This window comes from Mauremys mutica, chromosome 1 (assembly GCF_020497125.1).
Source record: "Mauremys mutica isolate MM-2020 ecotype Southern chromosome 1, ASM2049712v1, whole genome shotgun sequence".
NCBI classification, from domain to species: domain Eukaryota; kingdom Metazoa; phylum Chordata; order Testudines; family Geoemydidae; genus Mauremys; species Mauremys mutica.
The window spans coordinates 200104591-200125418 of NC_059072.1; the positions used below are offsets into that span (position 1 = coordinate 200104591).

General features: G+C 48.3%; 1 protein-coding gene across 2 annotated transcripts in view; it reads left to right on the forward strand.

Annotated features, from left to right (window-relative positions):
• Window positions 1-395: 395 nt before the first annotated feature.
• LOC123369691 (maestro heat-like repeat-containing protein family member 2B) overlaps window positions 396-20828 on the forward strand; it is a 30733-nt gene continuing 10300 nt past the window's right edge. For both annotated transcript variants that reach the window (XM_045015591.1, XM_045015600.1), the window contains exons 1-12: window positions 396-522; window positions 1732-1837; window positions 4181-4312; window positions 5814-5937; window positions 9513-9636; window positions 11837-11949; window positions 12765-12917; window positions 14836-14990; window positions 16349-16511; window positions 16961-17154; window positions 20196-20333; window positions 20540-20651. In XM_045015591.1, the coding sequence (XP_044871526.1) occupies window positions 483-522; window positions 1732-1837; window positions 4181-4312; window positions 5814-5937; window positions 9513-9636; window positions 11837-11949; window positions 12765-12917; window positions 14836-14990; window positions 16349-16511; window positions 16961-17154; window positions 20196-20333; window positions 20540-20651 (1554 nt within the window). In that variant the 5' untranslated portion in view covers window positions 396-482. The remainder of the gene's footprint in view (window positions 523-1731; window positions 1838-4180; window positions 4313-5813; window positions 5938-9512; window positions 9637-11836; window positions 11950-12764; window positions 12918-14835; window positions 14991-16348; window positions 16512-16960; window positions 17155-20195; window positions 20334-20539; window positions 20652-20828) is intronic.

A 20828-nucleotide genomic window follows, 5' to 3' on the forward strand; every position in this document is an offset into this window, starting at 1 on the left:
TGGGTGCCTTCATGCCTTAATGGATCTTGTGGTCATTGGGCGGTTCGCTCGAGGTCTGCCATGTCAGTTGTCTGTGCCAGGCTGGGGTGGCACACAGAGGGAACACACACAGGCAGCCGAACATCTGACCACACCCATGATAGTAGAGAGACGGTGAGTGAGGTAATAGCTTCTGTTGGACTGACGTCTGTTGGCAAGAGACAAGCTTTCGAGCTACACAGAGCTCTTCCTCAGGACCTCTCTCACCCACAGAAGTTGGTCCAACAGCAGTGGTTAGGTAATAGCCAGTGCTAGTACTGACATGAAAACACTGGCTTGTTTACTGGATCAAAACTGATCATTTGCTTTTTCTTTGGTTTCTTTTCCACTCCCTCCCCTCGCCTCGGTGAACAGATATTGACAATGTGAATCTAGATGACTACAATATTCATGTCATTGCCAGTGTGTTCAAACAGTGGCTGAGAGATTTGCCCAATCCCCTCATGACCTTCGAACTCTACGAGGAATTTCTGCGAGCTATGGGTAAGGAAGGTCCATACAAATCCTATACAATCACACACAAAACCCAAGACAGGGATGGTACAATTAGCTGCAGGTACCAAACCCAGTTTCTGCTTGCCCAGAACAAGCAGTCTTTTTTTACTTTAGTTTTATCATCACCATTGTCATGACAAGCAGCAAGCAAGTAGATTGTGTGCTTGTACGATTGTACAGCGCCAATTGTATGGAGTGTTTGAATCCAAAAAGTCATTTTGGTGATCTGTCATCTTTTATGACGTAACTGGCAAGACAGTGCTGGAGCCTCTCCCATCTGCCTCCCTCTTAGAGCCTTTTCCCACTGCCGGGGTCTTTCCTGCAACAGGGAAAGACTCCATCGGGGGTGATGACACTGCTAAAAATAGGCAGTGTAGGTGGGAGGAATGACTTTGGCATTTAGAAAGCCACGTAGGTGATGCTTAATTTGTGCCAAGGCTTGCCAGGGCTGAGCTCCGGCACATCTGCTCCAGCAACTCTCTGCTGTTGAAGTCTTTCCTTGCAGCCTCCTTCTGCCAGAGCCTTTCACTGACGTGTAGGTAGGCACTGCAATGTGGACACAGCCTGCTTTTCACTGTGCCATGTAGCCACAGACAGCACTGTGACACAAACTAATCCCTTACACTGTTATAGTAGTCAAAGCCTTTGCCGTTCAGAGCCCTGGTACCACTGGGCTTGCTGTGTGAAAGTTTAAAAAAAAACAAAAACAAAAACTTGAGCCCCGGCACCTCTTTCGTTACAAATTAAGCAGTGTGTGTAGGGTATATCCCCACAGCCTTCATGCATGTCTTTACTCACCTAAGCAGTGCCTCGCCATCTACATTGCTATTTCTGCCCGTGCTAGAGTGGTATGTAGCATATGATTTTGATGGTGAGCAGAGCAGAGTGTGCAGCATAGACGTGCCCCAGGAGACATTGTTATTATTCAGCTCCCAACTCTTTTGGAATCTGTTTAAAAGAAATCAGTGTCTTATGCTCATGTTTTTTGCATAGGATACTGCTACCCGAGGGACCTGCAAAGGGGGCCTGCTTGTATAGGCAGGGAGAGGTGGGAGTTGTCATCCCTGTCTCTGTGCACTAGCCTCCTGCACAGCTCCCCTGTACTGGGCCATTCACACTACCTTCACAAGTAAAGATGGCAGAAGACACCATGGGGAAGTTGCCTGTAATATGTGTAACTGTGTGTGCTCTCTCCAGGCCTGCAGGAGAGGAAGGAGACCATCCGAGGCGTGTACTCTGTCATTGATCAGCTCTCTCGCACCCACCTCAGTACCCTGGAACGCCTCATCTTTCACCTTGTGAGGTAATGGCAGACCACAGCGTGGGATCGTCATACTGCAGCCACTCTTTCTCTTCTCCTTCCTCACTAGGGGCCTGATTCTGATACACTTACTCCCCATGAGTACCACTGTACTCCATGAGTAGTTCCACTGGAACAAGGTACTGTTCTCCGTGAGTAAGAGTACCTGAACACGGGCCTATGTGATCCAAGTACTTTTGTCGGGAAAAAGGGGAGTGAAACTTCGCAAGGGAGTGCTTTAAATTCTGAAATGGCTTTAACGCTCTGGACCCAAGGGCTCTTTTTCCAGACAATGCTCTCATTGACAGCTAATGCCAATAATGTTCTTCTTTTTATATATGTTCCCTTTCGTAATCGCAACAAATGTTTCAGACTTGCTGAAAAGACAACCACTGTAGGTCTCAGCTGGTTACAAACACATGGTTCCATGCCATAGACAGGGGTGAGCTGCAGCCGGTTCGCACCGGATCGCGCGAACCCGGTTGTTAAATTTAGAAGCCCTTTTAGAACCGGTTGTTCCCAGTGGGACAAACTGGTTCTAAAAGGGCATTTAAATTTAACAAGCGCTCCCTGCTGCCCGGCCCCAGCTCACCTCAGCTCTGCCTCCACCTCCTGCCATGAATGCTCCTTCTTGCTTCTCCTCCCACCCTGCTTCCCGCGAATCAGGAAAGGCTGGAAGCCTGGGAAGCAGGGGCGGCTCTAGGCACCAGCAAAACAAGCTGGTGCCTAGGGCAGCAAAATGTAGGGGGCGTCCCCTGCGGCCGGGGGGGGGGGGGGCGTCAGGCTGGGCCGGCGGACCTGCCGCAGTCATGCCTGCGGGAGGTCCACCGGAGCCCCGGGACTGGACCTGCCGCAGGCATGACTGCGGAGGGGGCGCTCGTCCCGCGGCTCGGCTGGACCTCCCGCAGGCATGACAGCTCAAGCGGAGCCGCTGGACCTGCGAACCGGGGGAGGTCCAGCCGAGCCACGCGGGACCAGCGGTCCCTCTGCAGTCATGCCCGCGGGAGGTCCGCTGCTCCCGCGGCTCTGGGGCACCTCCCGCGCATGACTGCTTGGGGCGGCCAAAAACGTAGAGCCGCCCCTGTTGGGAAGGCTGAGAAGCAAGCAGGCTTCCCCGGTCCAGGAAGACGACGCTGAGGTAGGAAACCAGGAGGGGTCGTGTGCCCCCGCCGGTCTCCAGCCCCGTCCCCGACCACGGCCCCCCCTGTCCCCGCGTTCCCCCCCCCCCGGCCCCGCGTTCCCGGCAGCAACCCTCCCCGGCCACCCGGTCCCGGCCGCGGCATCCCCCCCTCCAGCCCCGCGTTCCTCCCCGGCCGCCCGGCTCGGGCTCGGGCTCCAGCCGCGGTGCCCTGCCCGGCCCCGCGGCCCTCCCCGACCGCCGCAGCCCAGCTCCGGGCACGGGGGCAGGAATCGCGACCGATACTTACCCAGATGCTGGGATCCGGGCACAGTGGCGGCCTTGGCTGCCCGGCTCCGGGAGCACGGTAAGGGGGCCGGGAGGGGGTGTTGGAGAGAGGGCTGGGGAGTTCAGGGGTGGGGGGGGAGTGGATAGGGGTTGGGAGGTGTTAGAGGGTAGGGAACAGGGAGGGGGGTGGACGGGGCAGGGGTCCCTGGGTGGGGGAGGCATGATTCCTCCTGGGGTGAGGAGGGAACCGGTTGTTATGATTTTGGCAGCTCATCACTAGCCATAGACCTAACCCACTGAGGAGTGCAGTAAGATTGCAGTGGATCACAGTACTGCCATGTGTTGCACCCTTTAGTTTGAACATTGAGGGTCTAGGGATCATGTGTGATGCTTTTGCATGAGCTTAGACAATATCTAGTTCAGGCTATAGTCACTGTGTTACAATCTGCAAAGTTTCCTGCCATCTACATGCATTTAGACACATCTGTGCTCTGTTTCTAAGGCATAGCTTAATGATGGCTAAGTGAGTTGCTTGCTACTGTAATAAATATGCACTGTATCTATTCCTTTTTGGAAAATAGGTTAAGTAGGTCAAAACAAAAGATTTCCTAAAGAGTGTCATGGCATGTTGTGTGGTTCACTCAGTATCCATTGTCTTACCTTTTTGCCCTTGTCTGGTATAATATTTACATCCTGTTGGTCTAGTTCTTTACCAGATGCAACAAATTGAAGCTCTTCACTTCAAAGCTATATAATATTGTGGAAAATCTTCCCCTGGCAATGACCTCCAGATCTCATGTGCATATACAGCCCTCCTCTCCCTGCCCTGCTCTGAATTTGTATTTTGTCCTCTTTCTGTTTCTCTACAGGGGTATTTCCTGCCAGTGTTATGTGAATTGGAGCTACCTTTAACCCTTGCTGCTTTGTTGTTTATTGTTTAGGATTGCCCTGCAGGAAGAGACCAATCGAATGTCAGCTAATGCCCTGGCCATTGTGTTTGCTCCCTGTATTCTCCGCTGTCCTGACACAACTGACCCACTGCAGAGCGTTCAGGACATCAGTAAAACAATCACGTAAGAATATAGCATTACAACTTCCAGAGTAAATCCTGTAATGAGGTCATGTCAGGACAGTCAAATGATCACTGAGTAATGCACTTTAATGTGCTGTAGAATGACAGCTACAAACGCATCACTGGTTTGCAAATGAATTGCCTTAATGAAATACTGTCTATTCTATCAGTAACTAGCAGCTGCTAAAGTTAAACCTTTTAAAATCTGCAGGATTGGATAACCTGCACCCAGGAGTTTTTAAAGAACGGGACAGTGAGCTCTCTCCGCCATTGATGTTGATATTTAACAAATCCTGGAGTAATGGGGAAGTTCCAGAGGACTGTACAAAAAGCTAATGTGCCAGTATCTAAAAAGGATCATCAGGATGATCTGGGTAACTACAGGCCAGTTAGCTCAATATCAGTCTCAGGCAAAATCATGGGAAAGCTGACGTGGAAGGTAATCAGTAAAGAATTGAAGGATGGCAGTGTAATTAGTGCCAGTCAACACAGTTTTTTATGGAAAATAGGTCTTGTCAAAATTGATTGCATGCCAGGTTTGGTTGGCAGAGGTAACCACGTTGACATCGTTGACTTAGATTCCAGTCGGGTCATCCTGATTAAAAAATTAACACTATACAGATTCAGTGCAGCAAATATTAAATGGATTGAAAATTGGCTAATTGATATCTCCAAAGTAATTGTAAATAGGGAATCATCATCCAGTGGGTGGGAAGGGTTTGTAATGGAGCCCCTCGGGGATGTTTTTGACTTCAACTGGAATTTTAAGAATAAACATGTTAGATTGTGAGAAGCTCAGATAATAGGGCACTGGGGGTTAGATAAGTACCTAGGATGGATAGTGGATGCAGGAATCATTTGATGAAATTCTATTCAGGAGACCAGACTACATGAACCTGCCTGGTCTTCAAATCTCTCCTAGAAGCAATTCTTCTGCCTACAGATGTGAAAATTACTTTGAATCACTCTTCTAAAGGTTCCTTGTAAGAAGAAGTCTCTTTGTAACTTGACTTATATACGCCGTCTTGTATCATTACTGCTCTAAAAGGATTTCTTCCAGAAAACAATACTGATGGTATTAAACAAAATATCTGCCCCAGACACCTAATCACTGTCATTGCCCTGCGACTGCCTGTCCAGCTTGGATGCAAACAAGCACAAGTGTGTGTGTCTACAAATAGATATAGCTAGATAGCGCAGCATATCCGAAATGGCCATTCTTTCAGCCTTTCATTTGAACACTCTGTGCTTTCCTAACCTTGGTGGGTATTTGCCTTTCCAGGGGAAGGACCTGTTTCCCTGATGGAGCCCTTGGGGAGCCCTCCCTTTAGTCCTCTAGTTTAGCTCCCCTGCCTACTACCATTTGGGGCATTTCAACCACACTGTTCGTTTCCAGCCCACGAAGCAAGAGAATTGGCGCAGCACTTAGGCGACATGGCCAGCTCAAACACAGCCAGAGTTTTATCCTCCCGTTTTACCACTTTCTTTTTTCCTTTTTGCAGCTGTGTGGAGTTGATTGTCGTAGAGCAGATGAATAAATACAGGGCTCGTCTCAAGGACATCAACAGCCTGGAGTTTGCTGAGAACAAAGCAAAAAGCAGGCCGTCTTTGATCCGCAGATCAATGGTAAGATTCGGGTGGAGGGTGGGAGGGGGTTGAGCTGGTAGTATGTTCTGTTACTGTGTCAGGAAAAAATGGAGCAGACCTTTCCTTTGTTTTAGGAGGACAAGTTTCTCCAGCCATGTCATTGATCGTAACTTCCTTTTATACATAAAATTCAAAGGAGAACCTCGTGTCCATGCAGCTATTGTGTATTTGCATAGTTTATTCAGTGTGTCTGTTGTAACTGAGAAGAATGTGCATGGTACTAAATTGAAAATCAGAGAATAATTTGGTACTGATAAGCCAGCCCCGTCCTTTCCTCTCCTTTTCACTCAGACTAATCTCCCGTAATCTTCTCCTACCTATTACAGTCTCCCTAGCCTCTTACACCTCCCAAAGCATCATATCCAGGGCCAACAGAGAGACTGAACCTCAGCCCTGCACTTGGCTCCTTGCGTTTCCTGAGCCACACATTTATACCAAAAAAAGCCCAAAGGAGATGGGAATGGTGCCTGTCAAGAGTTCTAAAGGAAAGTGCCACAGAAACGTGGTCTCTGGATTTCACAGGCTCATTTGTACATTTTGGGGATATATTTCGCAAATTTGGACTAATTTATCCTGTGTTAATCAACTCTTTGCTGGCTCTGTTTATGACCTCCTCACTCCTGCACTCAAGTCCCCTAATCCCACAGTGGCCTGCTGTCTGGTACTGCCCACTGTATTAAAACCCTTCACTTGTTTCCCTCCTACATAACTTCAGGGGGAATCTGGGGTGAAGCTGCCCTTAACCAAGCCCTTGCTTTGACTCTCTGTGTGCAAGTCACTTCATTAGTACTGCCTTCAGCAGCGAGGACTGAACTGAGCTGCCTATAAAGGGTCACTTTCTTTTCCTCCACTGCCTTTCTGGGAGTTTAGAATACCAGCTCATTTAGCTTTCACACACCCAACTGGGTAGATGAATGAGAGGCAGAGTCTGGGAATTGAAGCGACCTGTGTCCCCCTTTGCTGTAAGCTGAATAAGCAACAGGCTGTCATCTGCTGTGTTCTGCTCATAGAATGAGAAAGAATGGCTGATTTATCACAGGACAGTCAACCCAGGTCTGTGCTGCTGAAAGGAAGAGCAGGCTCTCCATTTATAAAGATCCAGTATCCTCCTGTGGCATGTCCTATCAGCTCTAGCTTTTTTGCTGCCCCAAGCACACACACAAAAAAAAAGGGATGGCTGGACTGCCGAAGCAAAAACAAACAAAAAAAACAAAAAAACAGCAGCCGCAGGGAGCGTGTGGAGGGTGGTCAAGGCGGCTCGCAGGGGGGTGAATGGTGGCGCCCACCCCCTGTAGGTAGCCAAGCGCTGCAGCCCGCTCGCAGCCGGGCGAGACGGGCTCCCTCCTTCGGCCTTGGGATGCCTCTCCTGGGGGCTGCAGGAGGTGCTGGCTCAGCCACTCCTTTAAAGGCGGCTCAGCCGGGCCGGGCTCAGAGCGGCATGGGAGGCGGAGGCCGGTGCAGGCAGCGGGGAGTGGCACGTCCCGGGGAGCCCGGCAGCACGGTGAACGGCGGGGATCGCTAGTTCCTGCCCCCCACCCCCACCCCCGGGCCGGGGTCCGTGCCCCGGCTGGGCTGGGACTGGCGGAGCGTGGGGAGCCAGCCGGGGGCTCCAGAGCTGCAGACCGGGCTGCCAAAACAAACAAAAACACCACGGCAAGGTGGCCGGAATGCCCCGCCCCAAGATTAGCCAGAATGCTGCCCCTTACAATGTGCCGCCCCAGGCATGTGCTTTCTCCTCTGGTGCCTGGAGCCGGCCCTGTTACTGCCTTATTATCGATCCGCTTCCTAATGGTTCCTAACATGTTGTTAGCGTTTTTGACGGCATGTGGAGCAGATGCTTTCAGAGAACTGTACACAATGACTCTGAGGTCTCTTCTTTGAGTGATAACAGCTAATTTAGACCCCATCCATTTGTATGTACAATTGGGATTATATTTTCCAATGTGCGTTACCCAGTTCAGTACAGGAATCAGAGGCACAATGTTACCAGACGTGCCCGTTACTTTGGGGAGGCTCATTAATTAGGGTTACTCTTCTGTGGGGGAAGGGAGGGGTGGGGCGGTTCTGTAATTCTATTAATGTGTTGCTTATGTCACTTGTGTGTTCTACTCCTTCCTTCCACAAGTCCCCTCCCAATGGAGCTCTCCTGCAGGACCTAGGTTCCCCAGGGCTAATAACTAGAACTAGACGAACATGTGCGCACACACTAGCAGAGCAAGTCAATCAGCACTCCCCAGCTGATCCCCCTCATATGTCCCTGTGTTCAGTGGGCTGGGTTAAGCAGCACTTTCAAGCTGGTACCCTCATGCGCCCCTGGTCTCAACAGGCTGGGTTCAGCAGCACTTTCCACTGCTCCCCGCACCCACTTATGTGCCCCAAGTTTAACACATTCCTATCACACTTTCACATTACAATTGTACTGGTAGTAACCCATTTGATGAGCAAACCCCACAGTATTTTGGGGCACTACAGGGATCTTTAGCTTAGGTACAAGAAGTGTTGCTGCAGAGTAAATGGGGGAAGCTAAAAACACAAAAATCTCAAATTGATAGAGAGAGAGAGAAGCAACCAGCTGACCCATAACAGTTATTGATTGAATCATAGTGATAACCACACCAGGAGGGCTAAACAAACATAACAGCTACATTTTAAAGGTTAATACCTGAGGTAGGAAAGAAAACAGAGAGAGAGAGATGGATCTCACCCACTCCATGAGGCTTGAACTGGTCGGGGTTCCCAGGTGATGGTGGTAGCTCAGGGTCCTGAGTGCTGGAGACAGGCAGAGCCCCCAGCACGATCAGTCAGGAGGTGGAATCCCAGTGGAACTGATGCAGAATTTGGGTCTATACATCAGAACCCTTTCTTGGGCATAGGTAGGGGAGTTTGTAGAGAAAATACAGTGGTTGAAGGGAGAACACTAGATTTGTTTATGGGTAAACTGATGGCTCAAGGGTTTTCTTTAGGCTAGACAATAGGAGCTGATCACTCTTGGCTATGGGTGTTGTTTTCTTCCGGGGAGCTCACAAGGCAACTAGGCTGCTTCAGTATTTGGGGATATGAGTCAAAGATTTATTACTAGAATTGGTCTGATAATTGCTGAGCTGAGTGTGTGCAGGCGTAGGTTCATTAGCATCTGGAGCAGGGATTCCCATGATTCAATGCGTCCCTGCTTTCTGGTCCCAGAGTTCAGTGCGGTTCTCTGTTCTTCATTCTTTATGCTAATCCCTATTCCATCTTTCATGCAGTTGAGGCATGCAGAGTTGTCTCTGTTCTTCATTCTGTATGCAAATGGAGATGTCTTAATCTTGTCACCCTTGTCAGGAGGCGTCTAGGTATGTCTCCCCAAACCCTTCATTGTTCTCTGCAAGCCTTTTCTCTGATCGGTTTTGGTTCAAACAGAGATGGGAATTGGGGGTGTCCTTCATGAGTCACACAAGCTAGATACTGTGCCCTGGTTCCCCAAAAACACAGAGCTGACTGGTATCAACAATAAAGATGGCAAGTGAAGTCTAGTACAGCTGGAGAAGGTTCATTCTTCATTCTTTTTTAATTAGACTCAGGAAACTTTTCATCAGTTTGGATCTCTGATTGGAGCAATAGCACCATACAGCTGTGATTCACTGGCCACGTCTCGTCAGTGGGTGTTTGACTGTATCAGCTGCCTTCTCTGTATACAAGGTGAGGAGACTATTAGCAGGTATAAGTAATTCTTCCCCATTAGCAGGTATAAGTAATTCTTCACCTTCTTTCACTGTTGTAATGTCCATTTTTTTGCCTCTCTAGTTCTTTCTGTCCTGTCTGTTGGCACTTAGATAACAGAGTGGTGGGCATCTTGTAAATAGCTCATTAGAAGAGATGATTATGATGTGTAAAGAGTGTGGCACACTTCTGGGAACTGTACAAATAATAAATGGTCTGCACCAGGTAGATAACTGCTCAGTTCCTTAGGGCTTCTCTACACAGGGACACTAAGGAGAGTTAATCCAAATGAACTAAAGGTGTAAATTTTAAAGTGTCATTAAACACGTGTGGATGCTCTGATTCTGAATGAAAATGGCCCTTCTTAATTTTAGTGAATTACATGAATTAAACTAACCTGAAAAAGGCCCCTTTAATTCTAAATAAGTGTGTCCCCAGAGCAGGGGCGGCTCTATGTTTTTGGGCGCCCCAAGCAGTCATGCGCGGGAGGCGCCCCGGAGCCGCGGGAGCAGCGGACCTCCCGCGGGCATGACTGCAGAGGGACCGCTGGTCCCGCGTGGCTCGGCTGGACCTCCCGCGGCTGCGGACGGTTCGCGGGTCCGGCGGCTCCGCTTGAGCTGCCGCAGTCACGCCTGCGGGAAGTCCAGCCGAGCCGCGGGACGAGCGCCCCCTCCGCAGTCGTGCCTGCGGCAGGTCCAGTCGTCCCCGGGGCTCCGGTAGACCTCCCGTAGGCATGACTGCGGCAGGTCCGCCGGCCCAGCCTGCCGCCCACCCCGGCGGCAGGGAACGCCCCCTATATTTTGCCGCCCTAGGCACCAGCTTGTTTTGCTGGTGCCTAGAGCCGCCCCTGCCCCAGAGGTGTTTAATGAAGTTTAACTAATGCAGTTTGAAAATGAATTTGGATTAGCTTTCTTGACTATCTCCATGTAGACAAGCCCTTGGTACTAAACATTTTCATTCTCTTTACCCTGCCACTGGCTGTATTGGAGGGGTTTCCTGGACTAATTCTTTAAACAAAAAGTTCTTGCAGCAGCCCTCTGTCATGAGCATTCAAAGCTATTGGAGTAAGTGTAGGCCATTCTCCCCTTTGTGAAGAGTGGGACAGGGGTAGGCAATCTATGGCACGGGTACCGAAGGCGGCACGTGAGCTGATTTTCAGTGGCACTCACACTGCCCAGGTTCTGGCCACCAGTCCGGGGGGCTCCGCATTTTAATTTAATTTTAAATGAAGCTTCTGAAACATTTTAAAAGCCTTATTTACTTTACATATAACAATAGTTTAGTTATATATTTTAGACTTATAGAAAGAGACCTTCTCAAAACATTAAATTATCTTACTGGCACGCGAAACCTTAAATTCGAGTGAATAAATGAAGACTCGGCACAGCACTTCTGAAAGGTTGCCGACCCCTGGCGTAGGATATTCTTTTCACCTAATGGTTAGATGTAAAGGGATAGATCTTGGTTATTATTTAAGGCCATTTCCAATTAGGGTGACCAGACAGCCAATGTGAAACTCATGCAGGACTGGGGTGGGGGATAATATGAGCCTATATAAGAGAGAGACCCCAAAATCGGGACTGTCCCTATAAAATTGGGACATCTGGTCACCCTATTTCTAATTATTATTAATCAGTCCTAAAAAACAGTGTTGGTGATTCAGAAACAGAACAAGGGACTCCAGTCTTTGAGTGTACAACATAGAAATCCCAGCATTGTTTAGAAGTGACGGATGAGCCTGGGTTTACTGCCGAAGGTTTTGTCCAGCCCCATCTCTTTTACAACGAGAGTTTGGTGGAGGGATTCGCTTCTACATTGGAACCCCTCACATCTACCTCCATGAGTTGTACTTGAATGTGAGATTAGATGTAAATAGTGAGAGCAGAGAGGCTACTGAAACCAGACACCCCCAGAAAGCTGCTCCAAGCTGAATACGGTGCTTGTTCAATCCTGTATCAGTCACAATAACATACCACTACTGTTAACTTTCAGACATTTAGGGTGTAATCCCGACTCCATTATAGTCAACAGGAGTTTTGCCGTTGACTTTGATGGGGCCAAGATTTTACACTATGCTGATAACAGCCTAGCACATGGATCCTCCTGTATGAATATCCATGCAGTAGAGGTTCAGTTTCATTAGTCGTTACAGTACTTTTTTTCCTTTTCTCCACTCCAGGCCAGCCCATGAACCTGGGGTCAGCGGAAGAGGAGCTGAGATGTCTCCGTGAAGAACTAACAGCAGCTCCGGACCCCGAGGCTCTGTTTCAGGCATCTTCCAAAATGGCCAGGGTAACTGACTCAAAAAACTTGTGCGGATGTTCTAGTGACCAGACACCCTTCATTTTACATTTACGCTTTCATGATGCCTTTCCGTACTTGGAGCGAGCTGTGGGCGAGGGGCATTCGTTGCTAGTAACCAGCAAGATGCTTTTCATAGATGTGTGCTATGAATGCCATGTAAAATCCAGATTCCACAGAATGTTGCACACCCATGAAAATGCACACGCAGATGCGCACACATGTATCTATCCAGCTATCCATGAGAAAAACTGTATTAGTGGAACATCAAGCTGAGAACCCATCCAGTCTTCATTCTGTCACCTTGTGGGTTTGCCTTAGCCTATATTTGTGTGCATGCCTCTCTTGACTTCATTGTATATATTGTAAAAAGATGCAGTGTATCTAAGAGAATACAAACTGGAAACTTACCTCCTGCATATCCAGTACAATGTTGTGCTAACTGTGCAACAGAAGCTTTGCCTCGAACCTGATCTCATTAGTGTAGAATACAAAAATGTAGTATATAGACTATGGAGAGAATTTTAATCCCAAATGGCTAGCTGGACATGCGGCTAATTAACAAATTGTTAATTAATCAGAAGGGTAGCCATTAGTCTGGATCTGTAAAAGCAGCAAAGAGTCCTGTGGCACCTTATAGACTAACAGACGTATTGGAGCATGAGCTTTCGTGGGTGAATACCCACTTCGTCGGATGCAATTTGCTGATGCATAGATATTTTTCGATAGAGATATTAGGCCTCCATTTTTACAAGTGCTGGAGCCAAACATCATTGCAGTCTCTCCTGTTTTTGATTTGTTCCCAGGTTGTTAGTGAGTACTTTCCCCCAGAACAGGCCACAGCCTTTATTGAGGCCACAGTGGAAAGTATGCTGTCTGCCAGCCCCACCTGTGCCACAGCAGCTGGACTGTGGATGAAGGTTATACTGAAGGAGTGTGGAGATGCCATGCTTGATAAGGTAAAACGGGAAACTGGAGAGGTTTTCTGCCTAAACTTGAGGCTTTTAGATCTTTGCCCTCATGTGTAATGAACAAAAATCTTGCTGTTTCTCCCCCTCGGACATAGAGTCGATTCCATCTCTGTTCCCACCCTAAACTAGGCAATGGCAGAATCAATAGCAATAGACAGAGAGAATCGAAGGGAAAAGGAAGATGGTTGGTTATTTATTTGTCTGGCTTGTTGCCACAGTATTCAGCCAAGAAAGGCTTGAAAAAACACTCTGGGGAAAAGACAAGAAGACAGAATGACTGGCACTTGGAGGCATCCAGTGCTTAGGAGGCCTGTGGCTAAGGGCTACCTGGATAAAAATAGTCCTGTAGTCATTCCCAGGGAGTCTGGAGCCTGGGCTCTGAGACCCACCCTCTTGCCAGGTTTCAGAGCCTGGGCTGCAGCCTGAGCATGATCAGCTACACTTTTAGCCCCATAGTGCAAGCCCCTCAGGCCCAGGTTGGCCTGAGCTCTGAAACTCGCTGCTGTGGGATTTTTTTGGTGTGTAGACGTACCCTTTAAGAATAGAAGGAGGGAGGGAGAAAACTATAGTGTCTTTGGGATCCACTATTTATATGCCTTATTCTGGAGCCCAGTGCGTTAGGGCTAGATGAAAGGAGCACTCCACAAATCTTCTATCAAGGCTGGTGAAAGGCCTCAGGACAGGGAACCCTCGCAGCAGAACTGCCACGTTTGCACAGTGTTTCGAAGATGTGAAGGGCTAGGAATGAATGAGATGTCGTCACCTGTTCATAGTCCCAGGCATTTGCACACTGTGTTTAAAGCACTTGCATATTTTGTGCTTGTGGTTGTTTATGAACTGTGCATCCTTCGAGGCAAATGGTTGCATTTGGCTGCTTAAATCACACCTGCAAAATCTGGGCAAGCAAAGCCTTCTTTTGTGCATGCCAGCTGGATTATTTAATGCATAGCTGGGCACCACCACATTAAATTACCTGGTATGTACAGGGAAACCCCGCTCAGGGGCGGCTCCAGGCCCCAGCACGCAAAGCGCGTGCTTGGGGCGGCACACCGCGGGGGTGCTCTGCCGGTCGCCTGCGGGAGGTCCACTGGAGCCACGAGTGCCACCATGCTTGGGGTGGCGAAATGGCTAGAGCCGCCCCTGACCCTGCTATAATGCGCCCCGTAATAATGCGAATTCGGCTATAACACGATTGTAAGGTGGCTCCAGCCGCCCCAGGCCAAAAAAAAAAAAGCAGCTGGAGCGCTGCGGAAGCGCAAAAGAGAGAGAGAAAAAAGAGAGAGAGAGAGAGAGGCTTTGTGAAGGGAGAGGGGCTGGAGTGCCCCCAAAGGGGAAAAAAAAAGCAAAAAATGGAATGTGCCTTCCCCACTGCCTCTTCCCACCTGCCCCCGCTTACCCTTTTGGTGAGAAGAGCCACTCTCTCCCCAGCTGCTCCTCTCTCTTCCTCTGCCCGTTGCACATCTCCCCTGCTCTCTCCAAGTGTTTCCCTCTCTCACCGCATGGCTGAGAGCTCCCGCTGCTGGAGCTCCACCCTTTCAGTTACTGCGGTGGGCAGTTCGCAAATGCAAGTAGTTTTCTGCCCAAGAGAAATCGACCGGCTTGAAACTGACCAGCTTGAAATGGTAAACCCTGCTATACCGCGACCCCACATTTAGCGCAATCCAATTTTTTGGACCCTGATCATCGTGTTATAGCGGGGTTTCGCTGTATGTGTGTGTGTCAGTGTTAATTTTTACAGCCAAGTGTGGGCAATTGTTGTGGGTTAAAGTTACACAGACATATTTGAACGTTTGTTTCTTGAGGAATTTCTAAAAAATCAGCAAATGTCTAAATAAAGGTTTTGATTCTGTAGAATGAATGGAGAGAAAGAAAAAGGGACATTTCTTTCTGGTTTTGTTCCTTCCAGGTGCCAGCTATTGTGGATATAATATATAGCCACATGGCTACTATCCAGGAGGGCAGCTTGAGGCAATTCCTGCTGGAGGCAGTGTCTATTTTAGCTCACCATCACCTAGAGGCAGTGATCTCCAGCCTACTCAGCAACCATCTGCCGATGGACAGGTATATACCGCTACCTATTGCATTCATCTTGGTAAAACATGGATCCCACTGCTTTACTGGGAGATGTAGGGCTTTATTTAAGCAGCAGACATTTTGGGATAATTCCTGATGGTTAATAGCCTGGGTCTTTCTCCAGGAAGGTCCAAGAGCATGGTAAGGTGGGGTGTGGAGAGAAATTAAGTGTCATTCTGTTTCCATTAATTCATAACTGCTTTGACATCCTAAAGACCTAACTTTACTGGTATAACTGGAGTGTATTGTTGGAAACATGTACTTCTCTAGCAGGGCTGGCTCCAGGGCTTTTGCTGCCCCAAGCAGCAAAAAAAGGGCGGGGAATAAAAAAAACCCTGCGATCGCGATGTGCAGCTCTACTCCTTTGCTCTGAGAAAGAGTGAGGGACCAGCCGCCGAATTGCCACCGAAGACCCAGATGTGCTGCCCCTCACCATTGCCTGCCCCAAGCAGCTGCTTGCTGGGCTGGTGCCTGGAACCGGCCTGGCTCTCTAGACACCTGAATTGACCTCACTTTGGAAATTAGCAATTGCTGTTGATTTCCTGGTAGCATGACAGCTTCAAGTCCAATCCCTGGCTGATGACAAAGAATAGGGCCAATATTGTCATCAGACCGCCGCATGGTATCGGTCAGGGTGTGGCTGCTAGAATAGAGTTGCTGTCCTTGGGATTTAAAACTGGACTGGAAGCAGATCCATCATTTCATTTAAAGGTCCCCAACTGGGTTATCAGTTATCAGTGCTGGAATCTAAGACCATAAGAACGGCCATACTGGGTCAGACCAAAGGTCCATCTAGCCCAGTGTCCTGTCTTCCGACAGTGGCCAGTGCCACATGTCCTAGAGGGAATGAACAGAACAGGTAACTGTCAAATGATCCATCCCCTGTTGCCCAGTCCCAGCTTCTGGCAAACAGAGGGTAGGGACACCCTTTGTGAAGGGGAACTAGGATGGCCATGAATATTCGTTCTCATAATTGTATGTCCAGTTAGTAGAAATGTGGCTTTTCTTTCATCCACTTGCCTTCCAAACCCTGGATCTTTGGGAGCCACATACTCAGGATTCCATATTTACTGGGAAGTGGGAAAACAGGAACTGAGATTGGCGCTCTGTGTCCTGTCCTTCGGAAGTCTAGTATTAATGGTTAGGCTGCAGTAAGACTAGGTCACTTAACCTAGTTCTGTAACTGGAAACTCAATATTTAAACAGGAGGAGCGTTAAAGGAGGACAGTGCTCCTAACTTTCTCCTCATAGGCAAGGAGAAAAGTTGGTCTTTACTTAAATAGGACGCATTCAGTCTGAGCCACAAAAGTATCCAGGGGTCACATGTAACTTCTGTTAAATTGCAGTTACACCAGTGAGCTGTGGAGATCTCTGGGGGGAGACCCCTTGCTTGCCACTCAGGTCCTACAGGTCCTAATAGAAAAAATAAAGATGTCAACAAGCCAAGAAGAAAGCATCACCTCAGAGACTGAAACTGACAGGCATTTGGCAGCTGCTGAACCTCTCTCAGTAAGTTAGATGACAGACACGCCTTTCAGGCTTTCCTCTGCCCTGTGACAATCCTGCTGCTGGAAAGCTAGAAGTGTGGTAGAATATTGCTGTGTGGGCACTTCTCCTCTGATGTACTGTTTCCCTGAGTCCAGCTCTGCTGTCTGTGGAACAAATACGCAGTTTTAGAGTATGTGGCTGATTTACTTAATAACATCTGGCAATTAGAGAGTCTTTGAACCAGGTTGCTCACAGTGCTTTGCAAATATTCCTTAGGACTCACAACATGCCTTGGTAGGTCATACACATTTTTACAGATGTGGGAAACTGAGCCATGAGTTAAGGGAGTTGCTTGCAGTCATTCAAGTTACCGGCAGAAGTGAAAATTCAGTACAGCTGATATCAGAAGGGGAGAGAGGGTGTGATGGTGTTGGGAGATCTCCTCATTTTTTACCATGCTCTCCTTTCAGGCAACATGTGCCATCTTTGAGGTGGTGTCAGCACAGCAGTCGAGCAAAGCTGTGCAGGAGCTGCTCCCAGAGTTGTTTCCTGTTCTCCTGCAGCAGGTCAGCCGAACCTCAGGACAAAAGATGCCTTTGCCAAGGATAAGCAGCTGGAGCCTATTCCAAAAAGACCAACAACATACTGAGGGCAACGCTTGCCGGTAATTAGAAGGAAGGGAGAGAAACAAAGAATTCCAATAGAGTTGTGTGACACTCCCCAGGAATTTCCAGGGTTATGAGGCACCTTACCATTGCCTGCCCTTAGAGTGAGGAAATCTTGTCTGTGTCTGCTGTGGGTCAGTTCCCTAAAATGACCAGGCTCTGGCAAAACAAGCACTGCCATCCAGGCCTCCTCAGACCCCAGTCTCTTTGTACAGGTTAGTGATAGGCACACACCAACCCCCGAGTCTTCTGACCGTTCCGTATAGTGTCCAGACCTTTATCCACTGAACACCCACAGAATTACCGGGCCTGCTGTTCCCAATGGAACAGTACACACCAGTTTACTTATACTTTAGACTCTATACTTTATACTTATACTCTATAGTGCAAAACACACAGCACTTAGATATATTTATAGGGCAAACAAGAACAGAGATGGTCAAAGAACAGAATTTCCAGTGACAGTGAGAAAGAATGCAAGCAAAAAATGGTTACATATCAAATGAAATCATAACGTGGTCCTAGAGACTAAACTTACCCAACAGGTTAACCTCCTGTCTAAAGATGTTTCTCACCCAACGTTCTCAACCAAGCCTGATAGTGACCCCGCTGTCCGTCTCGCTGTCCATCTACTTCCTAAGTGAAAGATGCCAGGGTGTCTTCTTTGTCCCCCAAATATACTAGAGCAAACCTTTGAGGTGTACCCCAAAATTGGGTCCCCACTCCCTGTCTCCTTCCTGTTACTTTTCTTTCTTTGAAGTTCTCACAGTCCTGAACTGAATGTGAACCCTACATGCTTAATTTACATGTAAACAAACAGATGGAGAAACATTTCTTGCCTTAAAGAAAACCATTTTTTCACCTTTCCTGGTGACTAGTCCCTAGACACAGATCATAAGAATGTAATTTTCAATGCATAGACATGGCTCTTTACACAGCATCTGTAGATGTGTTTCACAATGATATTGGTGACATGAGCTTTTATTTGAGACTCATATGGCAATCTTTTAGTGATCTTTTAGCCCCTTAAACCACTGACTCACTCTGGGAATGTCCGCCTCTGCAAATTCCTCTGTAATTTTAACTGCGGGGTCCAGATTAACTGGCTGGTGCCACGTAACCTATACTCAGGTATGCTCAGGGTGACTCTGAAGAAACTTCCAGAATCATGCAGTCCATGATCTCCCCCACAGTTTGAGTATGTGGCCTTACCAGTAAGTGGTCCAATCTTTCAATTTCTATGCAAATGCACAGAGGCCTAATCCCTCAATTCACCTTTCAACTCTCCATTTCTGGCAGTACTTTTCTGTGGACAGGCCCCACCTCGTCCAGCATGGCTGCCTTAATCACATCCTAATCTCTTGCCCGCTAATCACTAAGAGCCATATATGTGCTTCCCCGGTTAAATGGGGTGTCAGTCGAAAGGCCCACATTGTTCTGTCCTTGTGAGGTCTCACCGCTGCTCCTTTAAGAGTAACCAAAACCAGATCAGGGTTGTTCGCAGGTCCCATTTTACAGAGTCTGATCTCCTGTGCCTGGTTTCCATTTCCTGTCACAGGACTTGCCAGACTTTGGAGGAGTTGTTGCCAGACCTGGGCTTGTTCCTGTATAAATTCCTGAAGGCTCTTTTGCTGTTAAACCGACCAGGCAAGCAAAGGCTGTTTTTCTGCCTGGTGGGATTGTTAGAAGGTCTGTGGGGTCTTCTACACCGGGCCGGTTTTAGGGGGTCCGCCAAGCAGGGCTGGCAGTAGACTAGCTGGGGCTTAGGGCAGAAAGCTGAATCTCTGAGCCCAGCCAGGCTGGAGCCCTGAGGCCCAGCACCTGCACTAAAGCCCCAGCCCCTGCACCCTGTGGAGTTAAAATCTAGAGCCAGGAGCCCCAAACTCTGATGCCTGGCAGGGCAGAGGCCTGGGAGTGGGCCATGGAGTATTTATAGCTTGTTGAGGTGAGAGGAGGCTCAGAAACAGAAAGGTTGAGAACCCCTGTTCTAGACTTCTCCTTGCTGCTTCACCACCCATTTCAGTGTGTTCCCTCCATCACCTGGACTGCCAGACCTCTACCCCGGCTTCTCCAGCAGGCTCTCTATTTGCATAGATAACAGGGAAATCCCTGATGAGCCCCCAGCTGTGACAGAGAGGGGTGTTGCACCCCCACATCTTCTACAAACACAGACCACGTTGAGACTTTCTTGCTTGTAAACACCAACGTGAAGTCTATTTAATCCCCTACCAATACATAGCACCTTTATCTTGTATCTCAACTTTCTAAACTCTTCTCCAAAATGGGGGGAAGGTGTTTCCACTCAGACAGCTCACTTTGTCAGGCTCTCCCAGCTTTTTGTCTTTCTGTTTCTCTTTGGGTGACCAGACAGCAAGTGTGAAAAATCAGGACAGGGGGTGGGTGGTAATAGGCACCTGTATAAGAAAAAGCCCCAAATATCGGGATATCTGGTCACCCAAGTTTCTTTCTCTGTCTGTTCCCCTCAAAGGGCTCCTGCCCATGTCCTTTTATACAGTTTCCCTGTTAATGGAATGATTGGTTCCATGACTCACTAGCCCCAATCTGACCTCGTAATCAGCTACACCTCTGTCCAATTAGGCTTTCTGTAAGGAACTGAATTAGTACTAATAGTGACCAGAGTGCTGACTCAAGTGCATACCCTCAGCACTCTGTCACCTCATATCTGGAGATACAACCCCAAAATATCCACTAGTGATCACCACATTCTATGCCCCCCAGTTTTTGGGTCCTGATCGTGTATCTTTTTTATATCCTTGTACTCTGCTAGTATCCATACTCCTTGCAGAAAGTGAAAAATGACTGCAAAATTTTGTCCCTAGCAAAACTAGTTATATGAGATGTATTAGACAGAAACATACCTCCTGGCATCAAGTCCTTCCAGGGACACTGGTGTCCAGGATATTGCCAGTGGATGAACTGTCGATGAACAGCAGACCTGACAAGTAACCTGGGCTTCCTGACTCTGTTCAGGCTGCACCTTCCTACCGATTGCTGCAGTTCTGTGCCTCTCTTTCCCCAGGTTTTCTGTCCAAGCGTTAGAATCTGTGCTTTCCAAAGCTAGGAATGAGAGACTGGTGAGAGTGCTCAGGACGCAGAAAACATGGATTCTGCTTGAAAACCCCCAGACTCACCATGAGGGAGTGTGTCTGCTGGTGAGGTAAGAGATCTAAGAGGCATGATTTTATCCTTGGGAATCAGTAGCAAATAGAGTGGCTGAGAGGGAACCTCCAGTTTATAGCTTTGTGGGGGGTGCCCTGGGTGGAAACACACAGCTCCCACCCATAGATATCAGAGCTGTCTGCTCAGAGCAGCTGAGTTTTTGAAGTGTGCAATCGACCCCATAAGCGGTTTTTTGCCTTCCAGTGGTCTGCTAAGATTTGGACTAATAACCCTTGAGATCATCCAGAGCCTCCTCCCCTGGGTGAATTCCCCAATGGAAAACTTCCGAATCACCGGCACAGCTTTCCTTGCCCAGGTAAGACACAGGGCTCCGAAGAGCAGTTTCACCATTAGACCACTGTCTGTTTGCCTTTCTTTTAAGGAGTTGTACAGTTCAGTTCATAGGAGTAACTGTCATTTTAGATAGTAGACTGGTTCCCCCTTTATATGGAAACCTGACAAGGAACTTCATTCTACCTTTCGGAGTCATTCT